This window comes from Crotalus tigris, unplaced genomic scaffold (assembly GCF_016545835.1).
Source record: "Crotalus tigris isolate CLP2741 ecotype Arizona unplaced genomic scaffold, ASM1654583v1 scf7180000017622.5263843, whole genome shotgun sequence".
In the NCBI taxonomy this organism is placed as follows: domain Eukaryota; kingdom Metazoa; phylum Chordata; class Lepidosauria; order Squamata; family Viperidae; genus Crotalus; species Crotalus tigris.
In genome coordinates this window covers 5,158,787-5,186,109 of record NW_024096517.1, presented here as the reverse complement: position 1 = coordinate 5,186,109, position 27,323 = coordinate 5,158,787, and the positions used below count along the sequence as shown (strand labels likewise).

The following is a 27,323-nucleotide window of genomic DNA, read 5'->3' as shown; positions in this document are numbered from 1 at the left end:
ACATTGAACTTTTCAATGGAAAATTCTATTATGAAAGAGAAACGGGGGGAAGAAAGATACAATAAAGCAGGGCTTTTCAACCTTTTCACCCATTGTACCACTTTCAGGATATGGCAACATCTGAGTACCACCAGTCGCCTAGCAAAGTGTCAAAAACTTGATGACCAAAAAAAAATAAATAAAAAGGAAAAAGTGATAAAGTACAGGTAGTCCTCAACTTACAACAGTTCGCTTAGTGACTCTTAGAAGTTACAATGGCACTGAAAAAAATGCCCCCCAAGCCACAGCCAAGCAAGACACCTGCCTGCCCGCCCGGCGGTGCTCTTTCTCCTGTCTGAGGTTTTCATTGTTGTGAGCATTTCTGTTGAGGATTGGCAGCTAGAGTGGGGTGGGGGGTGTTTGCTTTTTATTCCCCCCATCTGCTGGGTGATTGCAGCAGGTTTTGGTCACTTCACATGACCCTGGGACACTGTGACCGTCATAAACATGAATCAGTTGCATCTGAATGTAAATCACAAGACCCTGGAGATGCTGCAACATTCCAGCTGATCGGCGCTTCTTCAGGGCTCAGCAGAAGCACAAGGATCAGTGCCGAGCTCCAGCTGGAGCCTGGCACTGATCCTGGCACTTCTGCTGAGCCCTGACAGCCCTGCAGCTCCAGCCATCTCTCGCTCAGGCTTGTGCGGTGCTGCCACCCGTTCAGCTCATTCCCCTCCCCGCTACCACTTTTCTAGGATGGTCGCGTACCACCTGCCAGGTGCCACAGGTGGTACCCATACCACTGATTGAAAAGCCCTGCAATAAAGGTCGTTCCTGGTTTACGACTACAAAATTGAGGCCAAAATTTCTGTTGCTAAGCGTGACTTTTGTTAAATGAGTTTTGCCCCGTTTTATGGCCTCTCTTGCCACAGTTGTTAAGTCAATCACTGCAATTGTTAAGTTAGTAACATGGTTGTTAAGTGAATCTGACTTCGCTTGCCAGAAGGTCGCAAAAGGGGATCACGTGATCCTGGGACGCAGCAACCGTCATAAATACGAGTCAGTTGCCAAGCACCCGAATTTTGATCACATGACTACGGGGATGCTGCAACGGTCGTTAAGTGTGAAAAATGGTCATAGGTCCCTTTTTTCAGTGCCGTTGTAACTTTGAATGGTCGCTAGATGAACTGTTGTGAGTCGAGGACTGCCTGTAATGCACTGTATTCTTTTCAATATTAGGATATTACCTTTGGGAGTTTTTGCTGTGAATTCTGGGTCAAAGCAAAAGGTGTCTTCCGGTCTTCCAGAAGCAGGTTTAAATGGAGGCTGGATCTCCCTCCTGTAAAGTTTCTGGAATCAGAATCACAAAAAGAATATTTCGCCATAGATTAGCATGGATTTATATTGCTTTCCTAATGGGAAGTTGTGTGCTTCTGCAGATTCAGTTTTTAAAGCCTTTGCTTTCTGTGACTGGGGCTCTTCCCACCCTTGTCACTGTCCCCAGAGCCATCTGGAGATACAGAAAGAACGATGAGTAAAACTCAACTTCTCCTCTCCTTCTATTACAGAAGACCTTGCTTCTTCAAAGAGACTTATTGACGAAAACTACTTGATGCAAGTATAAGTATTCTCTAAGCACTAGGTAGTCACTATGATGGAATCAAGAGGCATCAGGCTTTTCTTGAACCTGCATTCTCCTATTTCTATAAATGCTTTTGGAAAGCTTCTAAATGCTATGAAAAGAAATAAAAATTATGTACTATTAGGTGCATCTAAGTTGCAAAAGAGGAGGAGGAGGAGGAGGAGGAGGAGGAGGAGGAGGAGGAGGAGGAGGAGAAGAAGAAGAAGAAGAAGAAGAAGAAGAAGAAGAAGAAGAAGAAGAAGAAGAAGAAGAAGAAGAAGAAGAAGAAGAAGAAGAAGAAGAAGAAGAAAAAAAAAAATAATTTATTGCCGCATCACTACCCCATTACTATCTTATTTTGGTAGAAATAATGTACGTTGGGTAATTTTGCTTTACCTGCTCAAGGTATTTCCCAACATTAAAAAAATGCAAGCGTTGTCAGGCATTATATCAAACTTGAGTCCTTACTAGAATGGTATCCTGAGTACAGATTTATTCCATAGACTCACATTCCAGTCAATGGTTGAAAAGAAGGGATGCCTCTTTATTTCTTCAACCCCATCAGGACCAGCCCCTATAATTTCAAGGAACACAACACACAACATGATTGCAAATCAAACAACAATTACATATGCCGATGAAGGTCCCCATCGATTGAGAGATGCAATCGGAAGGGTCCTAAAAGTAAGTCTACTTGGCATGAGTTCCCTTCCACTAGAAGAATTTGCTTTCTGTGCCTATGGCTCTTCCCACCCTTGTAATTGTCTCTCTTTTATCCTTTGACCATGGTATTTTGAGGTGAAGGTCCAGAACATCTGGAAATTTCCACCTCGAGGAAGACTGATATACGCAGGACTAACTTACCTAGCCTGTTTGAAGGATTCCTTTTAAATAACAACCTCAGGAGACTCTGAGCTTCAGGGCTAAGGAACTGTGGCATTCCAAGTTTTGCTCTGGGAAAAGGGAAAATTCGGATTCAAGAAGTGCTTTCTAATTAAAAAATCAAATGCAAACAATGTACTCAAATGGGACTTTTGAACTGGCCGCCAGTTTGGGGAACACCGTCCTAAGGGTTGAATCAAATCCATATGCTTTTTCCTCTGTTTTAATAATGGATAAATACCTTTATGTATTTTTATTGCAGAGTTCCCTAATCAGGAGGCTGGAATAGAAGTTTTGCTTTGCTTTGATAAACACTTTGAAACTAATTAAAGCCTGAAAACCTGAAATAAAACTATCCTATCCAAAACCACTCACTTTTGCCCATATGTGAAATTTTCAAACAGCTTAGATAATGAAGAATTTTGGGCAGGGTTTTAAGGTTTATCCCTCTTGATAATCATTTTATTGTTATCAATGGCATGTACTGCATGCCATCTTTGTTAACTTGCAAATACTTAGCAATGGAACCAGTTCTGCACAGAAAAATACTTACTTGAGGATCATATTCATAGTTTCATTCCTGTCTTTACCTTGGAAAGGTAAAGTACCAGTCAGCATTTCAAACTGAGAAAGAAACAAAGAGCAAACATTTAGAAAACAAGCAAACAAGATTTAAGCTTCCAGAATTGAGATTTAAGAAAAGCCTGCTTCTTATTATAATGTATTGCGAAGGTGCACTAATTTGCACTAAAACCGAATTGTTAAATTCATAATAGATAATGGATAAATTATGCTACATCTTCATAATCACTTTAGCCAATGTCTATCCACTGCAGGATGAAGGCTCTTCCACATATTTCCAACCCATAAGGCCTGACCTTTCTATTATGCTAACTAATAACTATATTAAATTTTGATAACATTTGATACCTTCAAAGCATTTTGCACTGATACAGATTTGAGTAATGTAAATAGTCAAACAAAACTATGGTGGCTGCAAATGCATTTATAACTTTGTTTAAAGAGTTAATGACAGCTATAAACACTTCATTATAATCACATTTACCATAGCATTATGTAATATGTTTTCCAATATCCAATGATGGTTTAAGTGTTCGTTCCTCAGCAATTTGGCTCAAATTAATATGAAGTGTGTTCAGTTCAACTCAGAGAACAGTTACAAATAACACACTTTCCCTCATGATGTAAGCTTAGCATCAGAAATATTATAATTGTAAATTATAACTTATTACATCTCATTAAATTTGTATATCACTAAATAACTCTGATTCCTGGCATCTTATAAAATAAAATGTAATAAAACCCCCCACGGTAAGAGTATAAAATAAAATAAACAAAACATTCATGGCAATAAAACCCCAAATAAATAAACATGTTGAACCTACAACTCCAAAAATATCAAACCCGAGCACAATATTATTACAATAATAATACAATTTGTGCGGTCCACGTTGCTCTATGACAGTGGTTCTCAACCTTTCTAATGCCGCGACCCCATAATACAGTTTCCCATGTTGTGGTGACCCCCAACCACTTATACATCACCGGATGCCAGGGACGTGGCCAAAGAAAAGGGGGAAAAATGGCGGACAGCCTTGTTTGGCGACCCCCGTGAAATGGTCGTTCGACCCCAAATGGGGTCCCGACCCACAGGTTGAGAACCACTGCTCTATGAGCTTAGTGGTTTTTCTTGGAGGTGTTTCGTCACCAAACTAGGCAACATCATCATGGAGTATGCATGGAGTAATTGATGAAGTTACCTAGGTGGGTAATGACATCTCTGCAAGAAAACAACTAAGCTCAGAGAGCATCAAGAACATCATAGTTGAACCCTGTGAAATGCAACTATTCCTTTCTATCATTAATACATCATGAGTCTCAAATGCTTATGACATGCAACCCAAAATCAGGCCATTAGTGCACAGTACCATGAGGACACCAAAGGACCACCAATCGGCACTTTGGTTGTGGCCCCGCCTGTTCACAACTTCAGGGGCCATGTATTCTACAGTACCGCAGAAAGAATAGGCTTTCTTCTCTTGATCCACCGATTCTTTGCTTAAGCCGAAGTCTAAAACAGCATCACAAAGACATACCAAGCAAAGAGACACTGAGCAACGTCAGTCATAGAAAGTTGAGATTAGCATGTGAGTTAGCAAGTTGAGATTAGCATGTGGGAAATTATGTGATCAATGTCACCCTCCAGCTATCATGAAAAGTCTACTTTCCTTAAGACTACCCAACGAGAAGCGGTAATGGAAGGACACCATCTCTTCACGATCTCTTCTTAATCTCTTAGCCAGTCATGTGTCATAGTATAAGCTCCTTTTGTACTTGCATTGTAATTGTTGCATGCAGGTCATAAGAGGCAAAACTTGCAACATGCTATGATGCTCATGTCATCATTTTGACCAAATCTCTATTTGCTACAGGCACCCCCTGAGCCGAACAACACCAGAAAGGTGATAGGTTCCTTTTCATAGCCTAAATTTTAGTAGACTGAGACCCAACCCTATCCATGAACTCTTAAATTAATTACTAAAGAAAACAATTAAAATGGCCTCAAGCAAGCCCACCAAAATACCCACAAGCTGCATAATAACACAGCATAATAACACTAGTGCTATCTTTCCTGTCCTTTCCTAGTTACAACAATTCATGATTCATTGACATTACAACTTTATGCTTGGTTGGAAGAATAAATTATACATAAAGTAAGTTATGATTGTGCTTCACCCATAATGATAGAGACTTGATTTAGACATAAAAGCAAAATGTCTCACCACTGGGTTGTTGAAAAAGTTTGAAGGGGAGAATTGGTTTGGATTTAACATTAGCTTAGTTTCTGGGAAGCTTCATCAAACTAAGGCTTTGATCCAGCATTTCTCACCCTTGATAGCTTTCAGATCTGTGGACTTCAACTCCCAGAATTCCCCAGCCAGCATGGCTGTCTGTGGAATTCTGGGAGTTCAGGTCCACATATCTTAGAGTTGCTAAGGTTGAGGAACACTACTTTGTTCTCTGAACAGCTTCCACCAGTGTCCAAGTGACAGATTTATACAACAGTACAAAGACCAAGCTAGAATTTTCAACTGTATATCTTTCTCCAAGTGGAGGATTTCAACTTAATGCAAGCTCCTCCTACATATGCATGATATCTTTTCTGCCAAAAAAAAGAAGCAGAGTCCATGCTGAGGTTGCATACTCAATTCTGCTCACCCTATTTTAATATTTTTAGCCAACTATAGTGTAGCAAGCTAGCTAACACTGCTTTTCTTCTAAGCATGTTTAGTCCACAGGTGTCATTTTTAGTCAACAAACCTCAAAAATACTCTTTTCCCAAAAGGTTTCCAAAATTTTGGCCACTACTGTATCTGCAGTTAAGTACAGAATTAGAATAATGAACATCAATATTTCTTCAATAGGCTAAAAAGCCACTGTCTGGTTTTAAATTAATTGCATTTCTACGATCTATTTAGAGAGTGTTGTTGTTGCTGTAACACTTGTTTTGATTAGTTGTTTTATTATATTACTGGAGACTTTGTTTTGCTTTTATTGTACATACATATTAGTTGCCCTAACAGTTGGTGCCTAGGAAATGTTATAAATAAGCAATTATTACTTTTTGACAGATCCAAATGGAACGGCTTCTCGTAAAGCACACCAAATACTCTAAACAGCATGACAATAAGAATCAAAAACACACGAGAAAATTTACATATTCCAGAGAGATTGAAAAGGGGTAAGAAATCCACATAGCTGCCTCTGAAAGTACAACATACACAACTGTACAACTGCACACATGGCCTTAACCAAAAGGCTGTGATACTACTTTTAACTCAATTTTTAATGGTTGTGTTTGAATGATGTTGGTTATTTAGCTTTATGTTTTAATTGTGTACACCGCCCAGATTCACATGCATGAGAAGGGCAGTTATATGAATTCAAGAAATAAATAAATAAATTTAGAGAGCAAGAAGCTAGGAGAGCTGTAATGTTTTAACTGGCATTGTGTTAATTTCAGCCAACATTTGGAGTATCACTGAGTCAAACACAGAAAAGCACCTGTTTGGCCAAATGCTAGAAATAAAAGAGAAGAAGGTTTAAGCTTAGGTTTGTATCATTTCTGGACATGGCCTTTGAGGGCCAGATCCTGAAGTTGAAACTCAAGTACTTTGGCCACTTAATGAGAAGGAAGGACTCACTGGAGAAGAACCTGATGCTGGGAAAGACGGAGGGCAAGAGAAGAAAAGGACGACAGAGAATGAGGTGGCTGGATGGAGTCACTGAAGCAGTAGGCATGAGCTTAAATGGATTTCAGAAGATGGTAGAGGACAGGAAGGCCTGGAGGAACGTTGTCCATGGGGTCACGATGGGTCAGACATGACTTCGCAACTAACAACAACAACAAATGGATCCCATCAAAAAGAAAGGGAAAGATTAATCTGTAATGAATGTCCAAAAGCTGCTTTTTCAAAAGGCAACTGGAGTTGGTTTTTCCTTGAAGACGTTTCTTTTCTCATCCAAGAAACTTCTTCAAGTTCTGACTGGAATCAGAACTGAAGAAGTTTCCTGGATGAACAACGAAACCTCTTCAAGAAAAAACAAAAATCCAGTTGCCTTTTGAAAAAGCAGCTTTGGGACAACCAGGACCTAGATGACTGAGAATCTCCATAGATATCTGTAATGAATCCTGACTTGGATGTGTGATTTTTTCAATCAACAATATTAAATCATAATTTATTTTAAATAGTTAGCAAAAGAAAAGCATAGACTAAAAACAGACTGTAGAAACATAACGGGTGGACTATATAAACTTCATTTAAAATCTTAAAACATCCTGGAATGGTATCCAGAGATTATTTTTCCCTACATTTTTAGCATTCTTTTGAAAATTTGCAGGGTTTCATTTTATATAACTACAAAACATGATTTTCTTGTTTTTCATAGAAGGCAAAATGTGAGCATTAGAGTCCCAATCTCCCTGAGCACTCTTCAAAAAGAGAAACGGATGGTTGATAATCAGCCGTGCTTTGGGTGGGACGCGGCGGGGGGCCGGCGGGGGGCCTAATGCTGTTTTATATCTTTGTAAAAACAAACATTCTTCTGTTTCGTGATACGTTGAAAATTCTAGCTTTGCAGTATGCCTTTGCAAGCCGTCTTTGTACATACTGTAGAGTTTCATTACTAGACATTATACTTTGATGTTACTCATCTGCTATGACAGATGAGAATACAGTAGACAGCTGGCAGATGTATTCACAGCACGTAGTCAGAGAAATCAAGAGGACGGCCACACCAGTGTGATTGGTCTCCATCTGTTGTCTGTGTGTAACACACTTAAAAATGGGGCCAGGTTATTTGAAGGACTACCTCAGTTACCTCTACTCAGCCCGCCAATGTGGAGATGCAGGGTATGTTATAGGTCGCCTCTCCTTAAATGGGTCCATCTAATGGGGACCAAGAAGGAACTTCTCCATAGTAGCTCCCTCCCTATGGAACATCATCCCCATGGAGGTAAGTTTGGTTCCAACCATCTCAGTTATTTCTACCCAACCCATCAATGTGGAGATGCAGGCTATGTTATAAGTCGCTCCTCCTTAAATGGGTCCAACTAATGCAGGGGTCTTCACACTTGGCCCTTTTATGACTTGTGGACTTCAGCTCCCAGAATTCCTCAGCCAGTGTGCACGCTGGCTGAGGAATTTTGGGAGTTGAAGTCCACAAGTCATAAAAGGGGCATGTTTGAAGACCCCTGATCTAATGGGACCAAGAAGGATCTTCTCCATGGTAGCTGCCTCCCTATGGAACATCATCCCCATGGAGATAAGTTTGGTTCCCACCTTGGCATTCTTTTAAAAGGCCAGAAGACATAGTTTATGGTCATATGGAGCCCATCAAGTGGAGGTGACGGTTTATTGGGTTTTATATTTGGGGCTTTATTTCTATTAGCCACCTGGTGTCGCCATGAGTGAGTTGGGAAGCCATATAAGTTCTCTTAATGAATAAATAAATAATGAAAATGGGTGGAGCTTTGACTGAAGCATCAGGGCTTCTCTCTTCACTTTTTTGACCACGTCTTGCAGACTCCGCCCCAGCTGGAATGGACACTGGAGGAAGGCTCAAGAAGAAGATTACAGCCAGTCTAAAATAAACCGATTCTTTTAGAACTGTAGCATTTATTCAACAAAAAGTTGAAAAATAATTCAAGGATTAAAGGGAGGACCTGACAGATGAATCTCTCCAGAGACAACTTGACCCAGTTCAAAATAACCTGCTGTTTTTAATCAGTTGAGGCTATTTACATAAATAAATATATATATATATATATTAAAAAGCTATACTAATAAGTTTCACCTACCTGTTAACTTGATATGTCCTGCTTCATCAAGCAAAATGCTGAAAATTAAAATTCACATTCACCAATGCACATAACGGGAGTATTTTAATAAGACAGTTGAGCAAATTAGAATACTATAGTAAATTACATTTAATTAATTAAGAATTTTCTGAAAAGATATATTTTGAAGAGAGAGAGAGAAAAAAGCAGAGTACAGGTAGTTCTCGACTTACCACAGTTCATTTAGTGACGGTTCAAAGTTACAACAGCAATGGCTTATGTCCATTTTTCACACTTATAGCCGTTGCGGCATCCCCCACAGTCACATGACCAAAATTCGGAGGCTGAATTGTCCCAGAGTCAAGTGACCCCCTTTTGCAACTTTCTGACAAGCAAAGTCAATGGGGAAGCCGGGTTAACTTCACAACGCTGTTACTAATTCAATAATTACAGCGATTCACTTTACAACAGCGGCCAGAAAAGTCATAAAATGGGACAAAGTTTGCTTAACAACTGTCGCATATAACCACAAAGATTTTGGGCTCAATTGCAGTCGTAAGACGAGGATTACCTGTATAGCTCTTCTGCAGTGATTTCGTATTTATTTTATGGCAAATACAAAGAAGCGTTTAAATAAGAGTACCATAAAATAGTGGATAAAATACATTTTACTTTACTTTTCTGGCTTCAAGTCCCTGTATACAATTCCCAAGCTGTGCAGGTGATCCAAAGCTAGAGCCAGTTCTGCGAGGTAGAATTTCACATCTTCCTCTGTAAACATAACCTAATAAGAACTATATAGATTTACATTCCGGTCTTGTTAAATTTCTGCACATCAAAGACGTTCGCAAACCCCCACAACGTTTAAGGACCTGTGATGCAGATTACCTAGTCAGTGCTGCATGTTGCCCGTGATCTTGGATGACCCACAAGATGGAAATGTACATTTTATGCAACTTCAAAAAGGACACACCTTGATCCCATTATCCCAAAGATGCTTTTTCAAAAGGCAACTGGACTTTGTTTTTCCTTGAAGATAAAAGGAAAACAAATTCCAGTTGTCTTTTGAAAAAGCACCTTTGGGAGAACCATGATCTGGATGACTCAGAATCTCCATAGACATGGATCCTATTAGTTTTCCAAGGATAAATATTCAGAGCATGCCCTCCGATGCACCTCACCAATGACAAATGAATGATTAGAAGGGAAGTGGAATGGTGACTTCTGGAAAGACATGTGTCCAGCAGAATACTTAATTCCTCTGCATGAAAAAAGGTCCAGATAAAATCTAGAGATTCTTACTCTCTATTTCCCATTCATCATCTCTCCAGGATGAAGAAATCTTCAAAAAAATGGTCTTCCATAACTGGGACAAAAGGAAGAAGCAATAGCAATAGCACCCAGTCCTATGTTCTACTCCATACAGCCCTCTCTAAGCAGTTTACAAAGTCAGCCTCTTTGCGCCCAACAATCTGGGTCCTCATTTTACGGACTTCAGAAGGATGGAAGTCAACCTTGAGCCAGTCAGGATCGAACTCCTGGCAGTGGGCAATTAGCCTGCAATACTGCATTCCAACCACTGTGGCACCATGGCTCTTGAAGTATGGAGCTGCCTCAAAAGATAAGGGCTTTCTAATGCATAAATAAAATAATTTCCTATAAAGATGATGATTATGATGATTTAGAGCTACTGGTGGCTATCAATGCAATGCAATGCAAGGTATTCTTTAGCACAGTGTTTCTCAACCTTGGTTACTTTAAGAGGTGTGGACTTCAACTCCCAGAATTCTCCAGGCAACCTGTGGAATTCTGGGAGTTGAAGTCCACAGCTCTTAAAGTGGCCAAGCTTGAGAAACATTGCATTTAGCTTAGCATAAACATCTCGGAACACCACTCTTTTACAAAATATTTGTTTAGAAATCAATCAGGAAAAACACCAAAGAGCAGATACAGTACCCACACCAAACTTCACCCCCCCTCCAAATAATACCAAAATATGACCAAGCTCTCTTGATGTAGAGGCACACATACACATTTTCAATTCTTTTTTAAATAGGAGTTTTAAATGCACATGAAAGCATATTTTGAACTGAGTGACTTTCAAGTGCAAATTACTACCTGTTAAATAATCAAGGTAAATTTATTTATCTGAAAATAGCAGATCTTTGCTACGTTATGTGTAAGCTTCCCCCACAAACAGTTGCTAACAGGGCTTCTTGTCAGGGGATAGTTTTGCGTTGTTCATTTTATTGATTGTACTTTTATCTGTCAATGACTGAAATAAAATTTCTGTCTGTCTGTCAAGGGCAAAATATGCACATCTATCTAGAAATAAGTTCTACCATGCTTAATCCAGCTTACTCCAAGGTAAGTCTCTAAACTGATTCATATTAAGCTGATTACTCCTTTAAAAAAATCTAGAGTCACTGCAGGAGCTTTTAGTTGCAAATGAACGATGTCAAGCAACTCCTCTACTTGTTTGCACAGTATTCATACTTTCACTAGACAAAACTTCTCCACAAGATATTTTTTACTCTTGTAATTTGAGATCCCCACTGTTGAAGTTTCTCCCTAGCAGTATTATCTATGTCAGTCCAATCTCCATTTACCAGAACAAGATTATTTAAGTATCTCAAACAATTCCATATGATGAAAAGGTCTCCAAGATCGTAGAAAATAAAAAGTGAGAGCTAACCATTAAAAGACAAAACTCTGCAATTCTCTGAACTTGGTTGGAGCACCCCAAAAATTGAGTCCAGCATTTGTCTGTTGACTCATTAAAGCAGCCAGGTGATATGGGTTTTGCACTCCAGGGTGCTTTGAAGTATCTCTTCTTTTACAATCCTTTCTAAGACATTTCTAAGTCCTGGAGAGGAAAAAAAGACCTACTTCCTCACATAATGAGAATTGCTTTACTTATTAATACATTTGACCTCGTTGTGTTTTTACACAGAAACCTTTCCTTTGAGTGAGGAAAACAGCATTTCTAAAAGCAGAGAGTAGGATGATTTTTATGTAGTCATAACAGTGTAGGTGGTGTCTATTTATCCAATCCTGCCTTTTCTCCAGAAAGCCAAAAACAGCATACCACCCTCTTAACTTCATGACCAATTGTATCCTCACAATTTGGAGGGAGATTAGCTTAAGAGATACTAATGGCAAGTTGATCCAGTTTCTTCACCGCTGAAAAGTGATAGAGAGCCAGATTTCGGCAAAGAAAAAAACCCAGATTTGAAACTAAGATATATAAAACATATAAGGAACGGTTGCTGGAATTGGGTATGTCTAGTTTAATGAAGAGAAGGACGAGGGGGGACATGATAGCAGTCTTCCAATATCTCAGGGGCTGTCCCAAAGAAGAGGGAGTCAAGCTATCCTCCAAAGCGCCTGAAGGCAGGACAAGAAGCAACAGATGGAAACTAACCAAAGAGAGAAGCAACCTGGAACTAAGGAGAAATTTCCTGACAGAACAATTAACCAGTGGAACAGCCTGCCTCCAGAAGCGGTGAATGCTCCAACACTGGAAGTTTTTAAGAAGAGACTGGACAGCCATTTGTCCAAAATGGTATAGGGTTTCCTGCCTGAGCAGGGGGTTGGACTAGATGACCTTCAAGGTCCATTCCAACTTTATTATTATTATTATTATTATTATTATTATTATTATTATTATTATTATTATTATTATTTAGAATAAATGGATTTGAGCTAGTCATCTCCTCTGAGCATAGTTTCCCTATCACACGGATGTTGAAAATATAAAAAGGGAAAACAGAGCTCTTGGAAGAAAAGGCAAAGATAAAAATTCAGTAGAAGATTCCCACTTCACACTAGTGTTGACGATGTTTTAAAAAGTCCATAAATACATACCTCTTTGGATAATCTTGTGAACACATCTCCTCCCCTGAGAAAGTCCAATATTAAATATAGCTTTCCTTCAGTCTGGAAGGCTGTAAAGAGCAGCCATAAAATATGAATCAGTTTTGCAGAACAACAGATATGCAGCATAGATAAAACACTAAATAATATATCTTAATCACACGAGACATTTGGGGGCTCTAAACTTTTAACTACTCCAGGCAAGAGAAATCAATAGCATTCTATAAATTATTTGGCCAATATACTAAATTGAAATCCACATATTTAGGTAAAACTCTAAAATACTTTATTAGTATTTGACAGCATCACACTGGCAGACAGCATTTTTGTGACTTTTCTCATTTATCAGCCGGAAGACCCGCATCCAGGAAGCCCCCACTGGCACTTGCACAACATCTGCCTGACAACTTGGGTTGCTGAATACCCAGATATAGAAAGGCATATAAATGCCCCCATGCATAAGTTTCCAGACTTTGAACTACTACGTCAGCAATGGACAATCCTGAACAGGATTCGCACCCCACATGGATGTATAAATGGGATATAGTATCCTCCCCTCAGTGTGACTGTGGGGGTCCCACATCAAAATGTAGATCGTATCATGATGGGGTGTAAGCTGAGGGCATATACTGGATCATTATCTGATATTTTTAAATATAAATGATGTTGCACTTTGATGGTTAGATGGCCTAGACCAAGGGTAGGCAACCTTGGCTCTTTTATGACTCGTGGACTTCAACTCCCAGAATTCCTGAGCCAGCATAGTCCACGAGTCATAAAAGAACCAAGGTTGCCTACCCCTGGCCTAGACATTGGTATTTGAACATAGATTTTTAACATTTATATTTTATTGCATTCTATTAAACTAGATGAAATGTTGACATATATTACTAATCCATGTACAATATGCCAAACGCTAAGTAAATAATAAAACTCTCATCTAAATAAAGCCAGTTTTGTGGAAATCATTTAAAAATATCTGCTTGAGGCGCTCGTGGATCTAATCACACAATATGAAGTCTGCTTTTTTTCTTTTTTTAACCAAGCTAGTAGATGTAATCCAAACTCTAGAAATGAAAACATTTATTGGATAAACCTTGATCGAAGTCACAGACAATAATACTCACCATAGTGCAGTTTGACAATAAATGGATGATTTACTTCTACTAATATATCTCTCTCCATCTTTGTGCGGACTCTGTCTCGAACTGCAAACATAAGTTTTCCAAGAAGAGTGAAACTACATACATATTGATGCCTTTTACAATAAGCAAACATACAAAGGATTTTTGTGAACAAATTTATAGTAGTCATTTTCAGAAGCGTTCCAGTGTTTTCCATGGAGATTGCATGGGAAAGTTCAAGCAACTACCAACACCCAACGATCAAGACCACCAAAACATCATGAAAAAGCCACAACTGTAACAAGACCCACTAGGACAACATATTCATGAACTGCTGCCAACTTTCCGATATGTCATTTAAAGCAGCCGCTTCAACATTGTAATATTGTTAATCATTGAATTGAACATGGCTTCTGATCACTTACATGGGAATATCCTTTTTTTTTTTTTTTTTACTCATAGTGATATGGAACTCTCTTCTTCTAGACAAGAGTTTTTCACCGTTGGCAGCTTTCACATGTATGGACTTCAACTCCCAGAATTCCGTAGCCAGCATTTGGCTGGAGAATTCTGGGAGTTGAAGTCCACACATCTTAAAAGTCTACAGCATCTGCTAAGGTTGAAAAGTACTGTTTTAAAGGGTAATCTATTGCTCTGGGATTTCCCAATGGAATTGTATTCATATTTTAATCATGATTTTTGCTTAGCTTCTCATGATCAGTCAAGGTCATCCACATGCTGCTACTTACAAATCAGTATTACAGGTATGATTTAAAGTGAATCTAGTTTAAATATTTCATCAATTCCGGCAATAAATCCTGGGAATAAATCAGTAACTGCTGATTCCCTTTAATTTTATATAGTCTAAGCAGTCACTACTACATCTCTGTGATTAGACAAAGAGACTTTCACAACAGGGACAGATGATAGGGCTAAGAACTCACTAACCAGCTGGTTAGTGAAAAATCTACCTGTCAACGCTGCAAATATTGTATATTCTTGCTTTTGACAATATGCAGAACTGTCTGGTATTTATGGGGTTAATACAGAGCAGAAGGGGGTGGGGGTAAAGCCGGGAAAGAAAGAGGAAGAAAACCTTTGACCTTCACACTAATTGGATAGATATGACGGCTAATTTAGGGAGGGAACATGCTGATAATTTAACTGCTCAGAGGAAGAGAACTTAGATCCTAGCATCCCTCCGTTATGCATGTGCCGACATTTTGTAACAATCACTGACTTTTAGGAAAATAAATGCCTGGAAGTTCTTTGAAGTGTTTCATTAGCCAGAACCATAACACTACCATAATGAAATTATTTGCTTCCATATAAACATAGGCAATATTCACAATATTGAATCTGAATTCACACATTCATTCTACTGGATATTTCTGTTCGAATGCTACAATCTTCAATGGAATTTATCAGCATCTTTAAGATAAAGCTCATTATTAAGCTATAAATGGTGATATTTCACAAATAAAAATATAGCAGAAATATTTTTTAAAAATCAAGCATACCTTTCAATGAAGCTTTCTTTAGAACTTTCATGGCGTATAAATACCCAGCATCAGGACCAATTAGTTTTCTCACAAGAAAAACCTCAACAAACAAGAAAGATTAAATATAGTACAGTGTACGTATAGCTTGTGTAGTCCAATAAATTTCTTTCTAGTAACCACAAAGATTCAGATAACAGTATCTAAATGAGCTGATATAAGATATGCTATGTAAGTGTAGAATAATATTTCCAGTGCCTGTTTTTTTATCAAAATCCTAGTTCTCCAAAATTAATTTTATAGAAAATATTCCACTGCAAAAAAATACTATGCAATCCTGTAAGAACACAACCTAAATTGCTGCAAATTTAATCGTGGCACTTGAAAACCCCAAAAAGAACATCTATCATCAACTCCATTATCTAATAATTCAGTATAAATTTTATACCCTTTTTCCTTAAATCAGACTTCTCCAACCTGGAATCCTTCCAGATATGTGGACTTGATTTCCCAGAATTCCCTAGTCACTTAAGTCTAAGTGCTATTGCAATTGCTATTCCTATCGCTGCCCACAGCCTGGAGTTCGTTCCTGACCTGCTCAAGGTTAACTCAACCGTCCATCCTTCTGGTAAAATAAGGACCCAGATTGTTAGGGGCAAGAGGCTGACTCCGTAAACTGCTTAGAGGGCTGTAAAGGGCTATGGAGTGATATATAAGCCTAAATGCTATTGCTATTGTTACTGAAATGCTTACAAGGCTTACTATAGTAAGTTCCCCAACACTTAAAAACACTAGCCTTGTATCTAGTAGAGGAGTGGAATCAGGGGCTATATTGGGCACCCAACACAACATTGAAACAAACACGGCTTATATTTTTATTGTTACCTTTCCAAATGACCCTTGACCAAGGACTTTAAGCAATTCAAATTGTGCAGGATCTGCTTTTTCACATCCTTCTTTTACATGGTGGGTAATAGGGATCTCTTTGACACTTCCTTCATCCTATTTAAAAGGAAGAGAGAGAGAGAGAGGGAGGGAGGGAGGGAGGGAGGGAGGGAGGGAAGGAAGGAAGGAAGGAAGGAAGGAAGGAAGGAAGGAAGGAAGGAAGGAAGGAGGGAGGGAAATCTGTTAAGAATGAGTGCTATACTATTTAAGATATCTGTACCCTGCTTGTTTACCTAAAACAGCGGCTCTCAACCTTTTCTATACTCCACACCCCTAAAACGCTTCTAATATATTCTCACACCCCTTACAAAAGTTCGAAATAACGGTAACGAATTATGCATATGCACGATAATTTTGAAACTTCTAAACCCTAATTTTCGCATCCCCTGGGATATCGTCTCACACCCCCAGTTGGGAATCCCTGACTTCAAAGATACTTAAAGCAGATCGTTCATAGCTGTAAAGGATATTGTTTATGTTTTATGATTTGTAACACTGATTAATTGTTCTCACTGTCAGGAAATTTCTCCTTAGTTCTACGTTGCTTCTCTCTTTGATTAGTTTCCATCTGTTGCTTCTTGTCCTGCCTTCCATTGCTTTAGAGAATAGCTTGACTCCCTCTACTTTGTGGCAACCCCTCAAATATTGGAACACTGATATATTTTGTTCAGGTGATACTAGAAAGCATCTTAGCACTAGACTTGGGTGCACTAAAAGGTACCCCTTTCCAAGAAAAAAGCAGTTAAAAGTAGAATCCATGTGGCCTAGTCGCACAAAGACAAAAATAAATGAAGTTCCAGTATCCAACACCCCATGATGCTGCTTTTAACTTTTTTTTTTTTTTAAATATCGTTTGCATGAACTGATCCTAGCAGTTCATCTGTTTCTATGTTTAAAAGTGATCTGAAGTAACCCGGATTTGACAGGGGAACGGGTTTCTGTGGAAACTGACACAATAGTAATTAAATAAGAACTTAAGAAAACAATGCTTTTGAATGCCACTGTCAGTAGAAATGATGTTATACTCTCTTATTACCATAATCGGAACACTTGCTGGCTGAGTCATCGTAGACCTCACACAACTGAAGGATCTGAAATGCTACAGTACTTCCAGCGAATTCTAAATACTGAGTGGTAGCCACATAATAGAACGAACAAACAAACAAAAAAAGATTTTGAACAGAATTTGGAAATTCAACAGCTGTTAAGAGTGGGCAGCAGTTACACATGTAGCAGAACAGGAGAAAGAAAACATGTGTTGTACAACTGCCTAATGCTTCATCAGCTTCAAGCTTCTTCAATTTTGGCCTAACATCTTCCAAACATCTGCATTTTCAGTTTCTTCTTGTTTCTTGCAGCCCAATCTCCTAACTACAATAACAGTGAAATGTCGGCATGCACATTATGATACCATCAAGCACGGATGACATAATATCATATACAAGTATATAAATTGTTGCTATGCTTGATGATGCTCACCTGTGTGTCCTTCTCTTCATTTCTGAGGGACCCATCTTCACCTATTCATTTGATCTCCTAACACCTTAATTCTTTTAGCTTTTCCACAACAGTGCTTTAATTAGATGTTAAAATCTGGAACATCAGTAGCATAGATTAAACTGGGCCACAGCATGCCAGCAACCGGTCCGCACAAACAAGCAAAACCCCATCCATGGGATGCAGGCAGCACACAAAATCACGCCCCCTCTGGTCTGTGGAAAAACTTCTCTCCACAGAACCGATTCCTGGTGCCCAAAAGGTTGGGGACCTCTGGATTAGACGATTCAGCAATGTCGCAAGATCCAGCTTAAGTAATCAACTGGTTTTTACAATATTTATTTACTTCCTTCTTCCTCGATTCGACTTAAAAAATAGCAACAAATTCACAGAATTATAAAAAAGCAAACAAATGAAAAGAAAGTTTTCATTTTCAGTTCTAGATTGATGAACTGGGTTCATCTATGTTCCACCCATACTACTGTGACTGGATTTAAGCAGTGATGTACGGTATAATTTCTGTCCAATAGAATTGAGCAGAAATATCTAATGGCATGAATAAATGTAATATTATATTATTCTTAATTAAAATCCCAAGACTTTTATTTTTATAAATACAATAGTTTCAGGAATGTAGTAAAACCTTCTTATTATATTCTATTATTTTACTGCATTATTAATACAGCATTACAATAATATAATAAGCATATTTTAAAGTTAATATACTACCTCCAGCAAATTTATTTATGATTTCATCAAAACTAGTGAATGTCACCAATTAGCAGTGTTAATTAATATTATAAATATTAGTATGCTTCAGCTTTACCTAAATCTATTCTTAATATTGACTTTGACTACTGCAGTTATCATTTCAACATGTTTAAACATTCCCAAGATCAATTAGAACATTACTATAAGCCACATTCATTTTTTTTCTTTTAACAACCCTGTAAACCTGTAACATCAAGTTGGAGTCGGAGCGACTGAATGGAGCTGAGCATTTACTGGCTGGATGCCCTTCCTGATGCCTACACAGAATTCACAGCAGGTATTTCCTCTTTGTGCTACCTAGGACCGAACTCACAGTCTCTTGAGATGTTATATTTTCCAGCTCCCAGACCTTGTGCGGCTAATATTTAAAAAGAAGCTTGTCTAATAAGAAAAATGCCACCAATCTCCTGAATTAATCATCTTATCAATTCTAATTTACATGGACGCATTTCTATGTGTGGCAATTTTGGGGAAGAACACAAACCACAGAACAAATAAAGATCCTTGGCCAAAAGTTTCTCTTTAATTAACTGTCAACACATTTACTAATGAGGCTTACTAAATATACGGTTAGAACCTTAGTTCTCATGTTAGGGACAATGTAATTTGTTGGGATTGAGTGGGAGTTTCTTCCAGGATAAGCATTAGAATCCGTGGACAATTTCCACATTTCTTTTGGATTCTTTTCTCTCTTTTTTCCAGCTTTTGAAACACACCCACCCACCCACACACACACACACACACACATAGTATGTGTATGTGTGTGTGTGTGTTTACTTTCTATATCAGCAGGGAAATATAAATCGGAGCAATTGTCAACAAGAATTAGCATTTCATTGTCAAAATAGTTTTAAGGAGCTCATTTCCTAGTTATGTTTGCAAGCAAAAATACAAGCTATTAGAAGAGAATGAATCTGGTATCCCTGAGACAAAATAAAATCAGAGCAAGCAACACCATATTAAACAACTACCCCAGAATTAAAGCACCAACATTGACCAAAACACATTTGGAGTATTTCAATTTGGCATTTCTGATAATGAATATGACTTACAAGAGAACAGTTCCTCTGTTGTAATGGGTTTTAAGTCTATGAGCTGAGAACTGTTTTGTCTTTTTCACCAGGTCTGTAATTAGCCATCATATAAATTTCTTAGAACCCTGCAGTGTGTGAATGGTAAACACGGCTAATAAGTTGATAAGGTATCAAACACAATTCCTCCCCATAACTTTCTCTAAGCAGGAAAGGAGAAATGGTTGTTGCAAAAAAGTCACTTTTGCAAACTTAATTTTCAATGTTGTTTTCCACCGCGGGGCTGAGTAGATGGCAGCAGGCAGCTAGCCCTAACTGATCTCAGAAATTAAGCAGCGATCAGCCCTGGTTAGTTCTTGATTGTGAGAATTAGATGGGAATTCCAAGGCAACTGGCTAGACTGGAAAATAGAAAAAAAGAATCTCAGAAAAAGGCAATGGCAAACCACTTCTCTTGGGAATGTCAAGAAAATTGCATGGATATAACCACAAAGAATCAAGTTTGACTTCAGGGCATCTTTATCCCTTTGAATCAAAAACTTGAGATTTGCAAAAATTTCAGTTGCATGTTCGGACTATAACATTCTGTTAGCTACCATTTTTTCCTGCTTCAAACAAGCAGAAGCTCCGGATGTAATTCTAATAGAATTAGATTTGATTTTATTTTTTAAAAAATGCAGACTTACGTCTTGAAAATATGTAATTATTTTAAAAACACAGCTAGGCAAACCAAATCTTCCCTGATGAAGAAGCAAGGAAAATTTTGTTTGTCTCCTCTTTACATCTCTTTATAATTTGGTTTTCTTGCATTCAGTCTGGTCCAGTTCTTATAGACTGCCTGAAAAATCCCTGCAGTTTTTTTGGCAAGTTTTTTTCAGAAGTGATTTGCCATTGCTTCTTTCCTAGGACTGAAAAAAAGTAACTGGCCCACAGTCACCTAGAGGACTAGAAATCACAATCTCCTGGTTTTTAGCCTGATGCCTTGATGACTATACCCAACAGGCTCTGCATATAGTATAAAGCTATTTTAAAAGACTTCAACAGATGTTCCTATCATGAAGAATACCCCCAAATGTACTTACATTACAGGAATATGGTTCTCCCTCCTCCATAGGTTCATCCACCATTTTAATGCCATTCAGCTACAAAATAAAGAGGCATCGTGAATTCAGATACATAAGCAATCATATATATATTTGTTAACAGTGTGACCAAAAAGAAATTGAGAAAGCTGTTGCACTTATTTTAGGTAGAAACATTAGCTAATCCAAAATAATTTAAGCATTGGGTCAGAAAATTGTTATAGGTAGTCCTTGTTTAGCAACTGTTCACAGTTATGACAGACCTTCCCAGAGCTACATATGACCTGTTTTTGAAGTTCTGATAGCCACATACACATGTCCCGCAGTCACGTGATTGCATTCATTTATGGCTGTTTGCAAAATCCTGCAGCCATGTGACCTCATTTTTTTTTAACGTTTTTTGCCTGTTGTCTGGGGGGGGGAAACACCCATTGGGAAAATTGACTTCTTTAATGACTGTCATGTTCCCTTAACAATTGCCACATTTGCATAAAAAACTGCTGGAAAAAAAGTTTGTAAAATCAATCATGGTCACCTGGTGGCCCCCCATCACTCATAGCCACAATTTCAGGCTCAATTAACAGTTGTAAGTCAAGGATTACCAGTATCCTGTGTCACTGAGCGAAGAACTGGTTAGGAATCTAAACTAATCACATTTTGGGTTGGTTTTGGCCTTGGCCTTATCTTTTTAAAACAGGTATATTCCTGTAAGTGAAATGGGTGTTTTATGGACATCCCATGCCCCCCGCTACAAATTTACTAAAGGGGTGGACTTTTTCTGCTTGATTATCAATGAGATTAAGAGTGCTGTTTCAAATTCCCTCCCCAAACTCAAAGATTGGGAGAAGCACAATGGACAGGAAAATGGAAAGAGTTAAGAAAATCTTCCCCCCAAGATGATATTTTGAGGAAAAAGTCATTGCTAATAGCCATTTCCTTTCAGTCTATCGGTTTGTACCATCCTTTTTTTCCCCCAGGAATTAATATTAAAAGCAACTGCAGTTTTAAAAAAAACATGCTCTCCAATCAACTTGGTCAAATCCACAAGTTGATAGCAACAAAATATAATAGGCAACAGAGCAGAGATGCTAAAGTAAGCCATACATACTTTCAAAACATACAAGGAATATTTATGCTTAATGTTCTCAGATGTTTATAAAGCAACAGAAGTACAAACCATGGCTACCCAAACTTCTGTTCTAAGATGAGAATAACCAGAAAACTTTGATAGTGTGTCTTGGTAAAACAACAAGACAGAAAAAAAAATGTGTTTTTATTTTTGTATTAGCACTCAATGGATTTTATGCTTTTTCAGAAAATATAGAAAAGCCGGTGAAATATTTGAAATGATGGTTAGCTAATATTCTGGTTTTGAAAATGAAACCATCCCTTGGATTGTATTTGAGTACTTAAAGAGGATGAAGAAAAAGTGGAAATGCCAAATTGAACTAATGGGTTAAAGTGTACGGAGGCTAATTATGTGAGAATTTTACTAAATTCTTTAAAAAAAAATCAAGTGAAACAGCATCAACTGCTAAAAGATTGTTACTTCAGACAGATGGCTCATGAGATTTTCTTCTCAATCTAATTTTAAATAATTGGCCCCCTTTAATGAAAAGTCATACCAAGCTAAATCATCTTTTTCAGCCTTTTTTCCCTTACTATGAAGTTGCTAAATTTGTTGCTAAAGTTGAAAACTTTAAAGTCTGCTCTTGTCCTAACATGTCGATTATGTTCATTAAAAAAACTGGAAGAACCCGATAAAGAACGCGAGGGTAATTATTCATTTTGCTAGATGAATTATCATACAACTCAGCAACAACTCAAGTTCATCCACTCTCCCATCCTACAACATGCACACGTATCGGCACACACCCATTACCACATGCTAAGAAATGGCTTTCTGGATTATTAAAGCAACAGGATTATTAAAGCAACTCTCTACCACCAAGTTCTGGGTGTTGTACACAAAATGAAACAGGATGTTATTTATTTATTATTAACCCGCCTTTATTATTTTTTTTTACAAATAACTCAAGTCAACAAACGTATCCAACACACTTTCTTCCTCCCATTTTCCCCTTAATGAGAGAGAGAGAGAGGGAGGGAGGGAGGGAGGGAGGGAGGGAGGGAGGGAGGGAGGGAGGGACGGAGGGAGAGAGAGAGAGAGAGAGAGAGAGAGAGAGAGAGAGAGAGAGAGAGAGAGAGAGAGAGAGAGAGAGAGAGAGAGACTGACCCAACTGGCTTTCATGGCTAAGATGGGACTAGAATTCACTGTCGCCTAATGATTAAGGAGTCACCAAAGACAGCTTTTATGGTTAAAGCAGGACAAGATCTTCCAGTTTAATGAAGAGAAGGACTGGGGTTGACATGATAGCAGTGTTCCAATATTTGAGGGGTTGCCTCAAAGAAGAGGGGGTCCACCTATTCTCCAAAGCACCAGAAGGCAAGACCAGTGGATGGAAACCAATCAAGGAGCAAAGCAACCTAGAACTAAGGAGAAATTTCTTGACAGTGAGAACAATTAATCAGTGGAACAACTTGCATCCAGAAGTTGTGAATGGAGGTTTTTAAGAAAAGACTGGACAGCCTTCCAACTCAGTTATTCTCTTACACAGTGTCAACCTCCATTACATTGTTCAATAATGTGTGTCTTCTACGCAGCACTGCAAGGAAGGTAAACAGCAGTAAAAAAAAAAGTGTGTGAGAACAGACTGCTAAACGATTTAAAGCAAATCTCTTACTAAGTCAGAATATGAATACCAAAAATGAATAAATTTATTTGAAAAAGCCAGTTCCATTAGGGTGAAAAAAAAAACAACAGATTCAGCTTGTTTCAAGCTGAACTTCAACCAGAGCAGGTACCTTGATTTCATAGCCATTGTAGGGGACCACTCAACAACCCTAGATTTTAACCCCCGTGAAAGCACTCCCTGCATGAGTCTCGGTATAAGGCTTTCTGCCTGAGCAGGGGACTGGACTAGAAGACCTCCAAGATCCCTTCCAACTCTGTTATTCTGTTCTCTTCTGGGTACTGTTTGTTTGAGCTGTGGGTACAGTACTTTTCTTTGCCTACGATGCTCACCCTGGGTTAATAAGAGATGCAAAGCTAAAATAACCCATGGGTAGTTTTGGTGCAGAAGAAGAAGAAGAAGAAGAAGAAGAAGAAGAAGAAGAAGAAGAAGAAGAAGAAGAAGAAGAAGAAGAAGAAGAAGAAGAAGAAGAAGAAGAAGAAGAAGAAGAAGAAGAAGAAGAAGAAGAAGAAGAAAGAAGAAGAGAAGAAGAAAGAATAAGAAGAAGAAGAAGAAGAAGAAGAAGAAGAAGAAGAAGAAGAAGAAGAAGAAGAAGAAGAAGAAGAAGAAGAAGAAGAAGAAGAGAAGAAGAAGAAGAGGAGGAGGAGGAGGAGGAGGGAGAAGAAGATATTGAAAAAGGAGGAGGAGGAGGAGGAAGGGACCTGGAGGTCATCTAGTCCAACCCCCTGCTCAGGCAGGAAACCCTATACCATTTCAGACAAATGGCTGTCCAGTCTCTTCTTAAAAACTTCCAATGTTGGAGCATTCACAGCTTCTGGAGGCAGGCTGTTCCACCAATTAATGGTGATTTGATAAGCCTTAAATAATCCCTATTATTTTGATTGATTATTATTTGTTTGTTTGTTTATTTTCTCTGGGTCCATCTGGCTTTTTTTCACTTCATTTTATTTGGTTATGAAATTATTCTAACTCAGTTTTCTGACACACAGCAAGGCAAGTTTGGGAACAAAGAGGCAGCTTCTAATGTTGCAAAGTGCAAAAGGACAGGGCACAAGAGAGGAAAACAGCAGGAACCGAGCACAACAGAAGATTTTTTGGCTCTCTTGAAATTTTTTTTTTTTTTTTTTAAAAAGAAGAGGCCACTGTTATCTTTTTTTAGGAAATGCAACGTAGGTTGTTGCCAACATTTTGTGTTTCTTAGACAAAAAGATCTCCAGAGCAGATTTTAAAGGAGGAGACGGTGTGCAGAAAAGGGATAGATACAATATTCTTCTCTCAATCCACTAAGAAACCAGCACCTGAATTTTGATCAGAAATAAATAGCCACAGTGCAGCGTTGTTTGTTAAGCACTGCACAAAATGCCTTCTACTAGTGTTTGCTTCCTTCACCACAACACTTCCATGACGCATTGCTACTCACATCTGCTGAAACAGTGGCCAAGATCCAAATGTGGTAAACACATGTTTCCATCCTAGCCTAGATGTGGGTTAACAGAAAACACAAGGATGGAGTGGACTCACAAAAGAGGATGGACTAATGGATGAGAGGAACATTTCATGCATTCTGCACCTGCATTTGTTGTTGTTGTTAGTTGCGAAGTCATATCCGACCCATCGCAACCCCATGGACAACATTCCTCCAGGCCTTCCTGTCCTCTACCATCTTCTGAAGTCCATTTAAGCTCTCGCCTACTGCTTCAATGACTCCATCCAGCCATCTCATTCTGTCGTCCCTTTCTTCTCTTGCCTTCGATCTTTCCCAGCATCAGGCTCTTCTCCAGTGAGTCCTTCTCATTAGGTGGCCAAAATACTTGAGTTTCAATTTCAGGATCTGGCCTTCTAAAGAGCAGTCAGGGTTGATCTCCTCTAGGACTCACCGCTTTGATCGTCTTGCAGTCCAGGGGACTCGCAGGAGTCTTCTCCAGCACCATAATTCAAAGGCCTCAATTTTTTGGTGCTCAGCCTTCCTTATGGTCCAACTTTCACAGCCATACATTGCAACTGGGAAAACCATGGCCTTGACTATACGCACTTTTGTTGGCAGGGTGAGGTCTCTGCTTTTTAGAATGCTGTCTAGATTTGCCATAGCTTTCCTCCCCAGGAGCAAGCGTCTTTTAGTTTCTTGGCTGCAGTCCCCATCTGTGATGATCTTACGAAGAACAGCACTGAAGATTTTGTGTGTAGATTTCTCCTCTAGCCTCTCATTTGATATTCAGCTTTTCTTAGGTATTGTGTGCCATGATGGACCAGATTCTTTTAACAATAAGGGTCTTGAATTGAATTAATATTGACATGACCTCTTGTACATCCGAAACCCTTTAGAGAGAAGTGTGACTAACAAAGCAATGAGCTACATAAAGCAGCCCTTGAGAGACACTCGGAAGCTCTAGAATGCGGTCCAGAATGCATCAACATGGGCAGTTAGGGTGTATTCTCATCAAGCCCCAAAGGTCCTTTTTCAAAAGGCAACCTTTTGCTTGAAGACGTTTTACTTCTCATCCGAGAAAGGTGTTTTTTTTTTCTTTCCAGTTCATGAAGACAACTGAAGAAGCTTCTTGGATGAAAATATGAAGAGATCTGAAGAAGCTTCTTGAAGGAAAAGAATATGAAGAGATCTGAAGAAGCTTCTTGAAGGAAGAGAATATGAAGAGATCTGAAGAAGCTTCTTGGATGAGAAGCAAAATGCTCTTGAAACAAAATGCCTTGTCCCGTTACCTTTTGAAAAAGCACTTTCGGGACAACCGTGGCCCGGATGACTGAGAATCTCCATGGAGATATCTCATCAAGCCCACTGTCAGAATCCAATTATATTTCATCTCTAGTTATCAACTACAGAAAACCCCATTTCTGCCTTCTCTGGATTCTGTCATACGATGAAGGGAAGGGGGTGAACAAAGGGGCTTTATGGCCCTCACTTCCTTCGGTACACTTCAAAGGGACTGGATGTGTATATCACCAAAAGGACTAACCATAACAATGGGGCTATTACCTTCATGTAGTTCTCTCTGAAGTCTCCATCCAGCCGGCAGTAAGGAAAAGGGGGTGGGAGTGTAATGCCTGAGACTGTCGCTGGAAGAAGGGGGTGATTGGGTGGGGCTACTGGGGAACCCCTTAAAACCTTGAATGGGAGAGCTTGGACCCCAAGTCCTGTCTAGAACGCCTGCAACCATTTTCTCTTAATAAAGGATGCCCATTGGAAGAACCATTCCAAGAGTTCTGTCTTCTTAAGATGCAAAGTGGGGTGGGTCCTTACACCCACATAACATTTTGGCTCTACGAGATGCTTGGGCTTTTGATTGGCTTTCAGGTGCAATTCAAGGTGCTGGTTATAAAGTCCTTCTTGGCACAGAGTCTGATTATCTAGTAGACATTCTGAGTTCTGTGGCTCCCACCTGCTCTGTATGAAGTGTGGAGTTTCTATGGGGATTCTCAGTCATCCAGGTCATTCTCAAGCTTCCTCCTTCCGTTATATACTCAAGATGGACAGTGTTTAATTATTTATATGTTACGTATATGTTGGGGTAGAGGTCTATACATATGTTGTATATAGCATGTTTAGGTGTATGTTATGTATGTGTTCACTTTGAGAGCGGGCAACTGAATTTCATTTTTGGTGTGTGCCATTATGCCCACAGTAAAAAAAAAATGACAATAAAGGTTCTCTTTCTCTCTTTCTCTGTCTGTCTGTCTGTCTGTCTGTCTGTCTGTCTCTCTCTCTGTCTATCTGTCTGTCTGTCTGTCTGTCTGTCTATCTATCTATCTATCTATCTATCTATCTATCTATCTATCTATCTATCTATCTATCATAGTTATCCCAAAGGTGCTTTTTCACAAGGCAACTGGACTTTCACAAGGCAACTGTTTTTCTTTGAAGATGTTTCGCTTCCCATCAGAGCTGGGATG

General features: G+C 38.8%; 1 protein-coding gene across 2 annotated transcripts in view; it reads right to left on the bottom strand.

Annotated features, from left to right (window-relative positions):
• The window catches only part of RPS6KA6 (ribosomal protein S6 kinase A6), a 47,854-nt gene that overhangs the window by 9,261 nt on the left and 11,270 nt on the right, over positions 1 to 27,323 (bottom strand). For both annotated transcript variants that reach the window (XM_039331893.1, XM_039331898.1), the window contains exons 2-13: positions 20,668 to 20,727; positions 16,228 to 16,344; positions 15,364 to 15,445; positions 13,847 to 13,927; positions 12,711 to 12,790; positions 9,521 to 9,627; positions 8,865 to 8,902; positions 4,432 to 4,574; positions 3,036 to 3,106; positions 2,465 to 2,553; positions 2,110 to 2,174; positions 1,227 to 1,329 (exon numbers count right to left, since the gene is read on the bottom strand). In XM_039331893.1, coding sequence (XP_039187827.1) covers positions 1,227 to 1,329; positions 2,110 to 2,174; positions 2,465 to 2,553; positions 3,036 to 3,106; positions 4,432 to 4,574; positions 8,865 to 8,902; positions 9,521 to 9,627; positions 12,711 to 12,790; positions 13,847 to 13,927; positions 15,364 to 15,445; positions 16,228 to 16,344; positions 20,668 to 20,727 — 1,036 coding nt within the window. The remainder of the gene's footprint in view (positions 1 to 1,226; positions 1,330 to 2,109; positions 2,175 to 2,464; positions 2,554 to 3,035; positions 3,107 to 4,431; positions 4,575 to 8,864; positions 8,903 to 9,520; positions 9,628 to 12,710; positions 12,791 to 13,846; positions 13,928 to 15,363; positions 15,446 to 16,227; positions 16,345 to 20,667; positions 20,728 to 27,323) is intronic.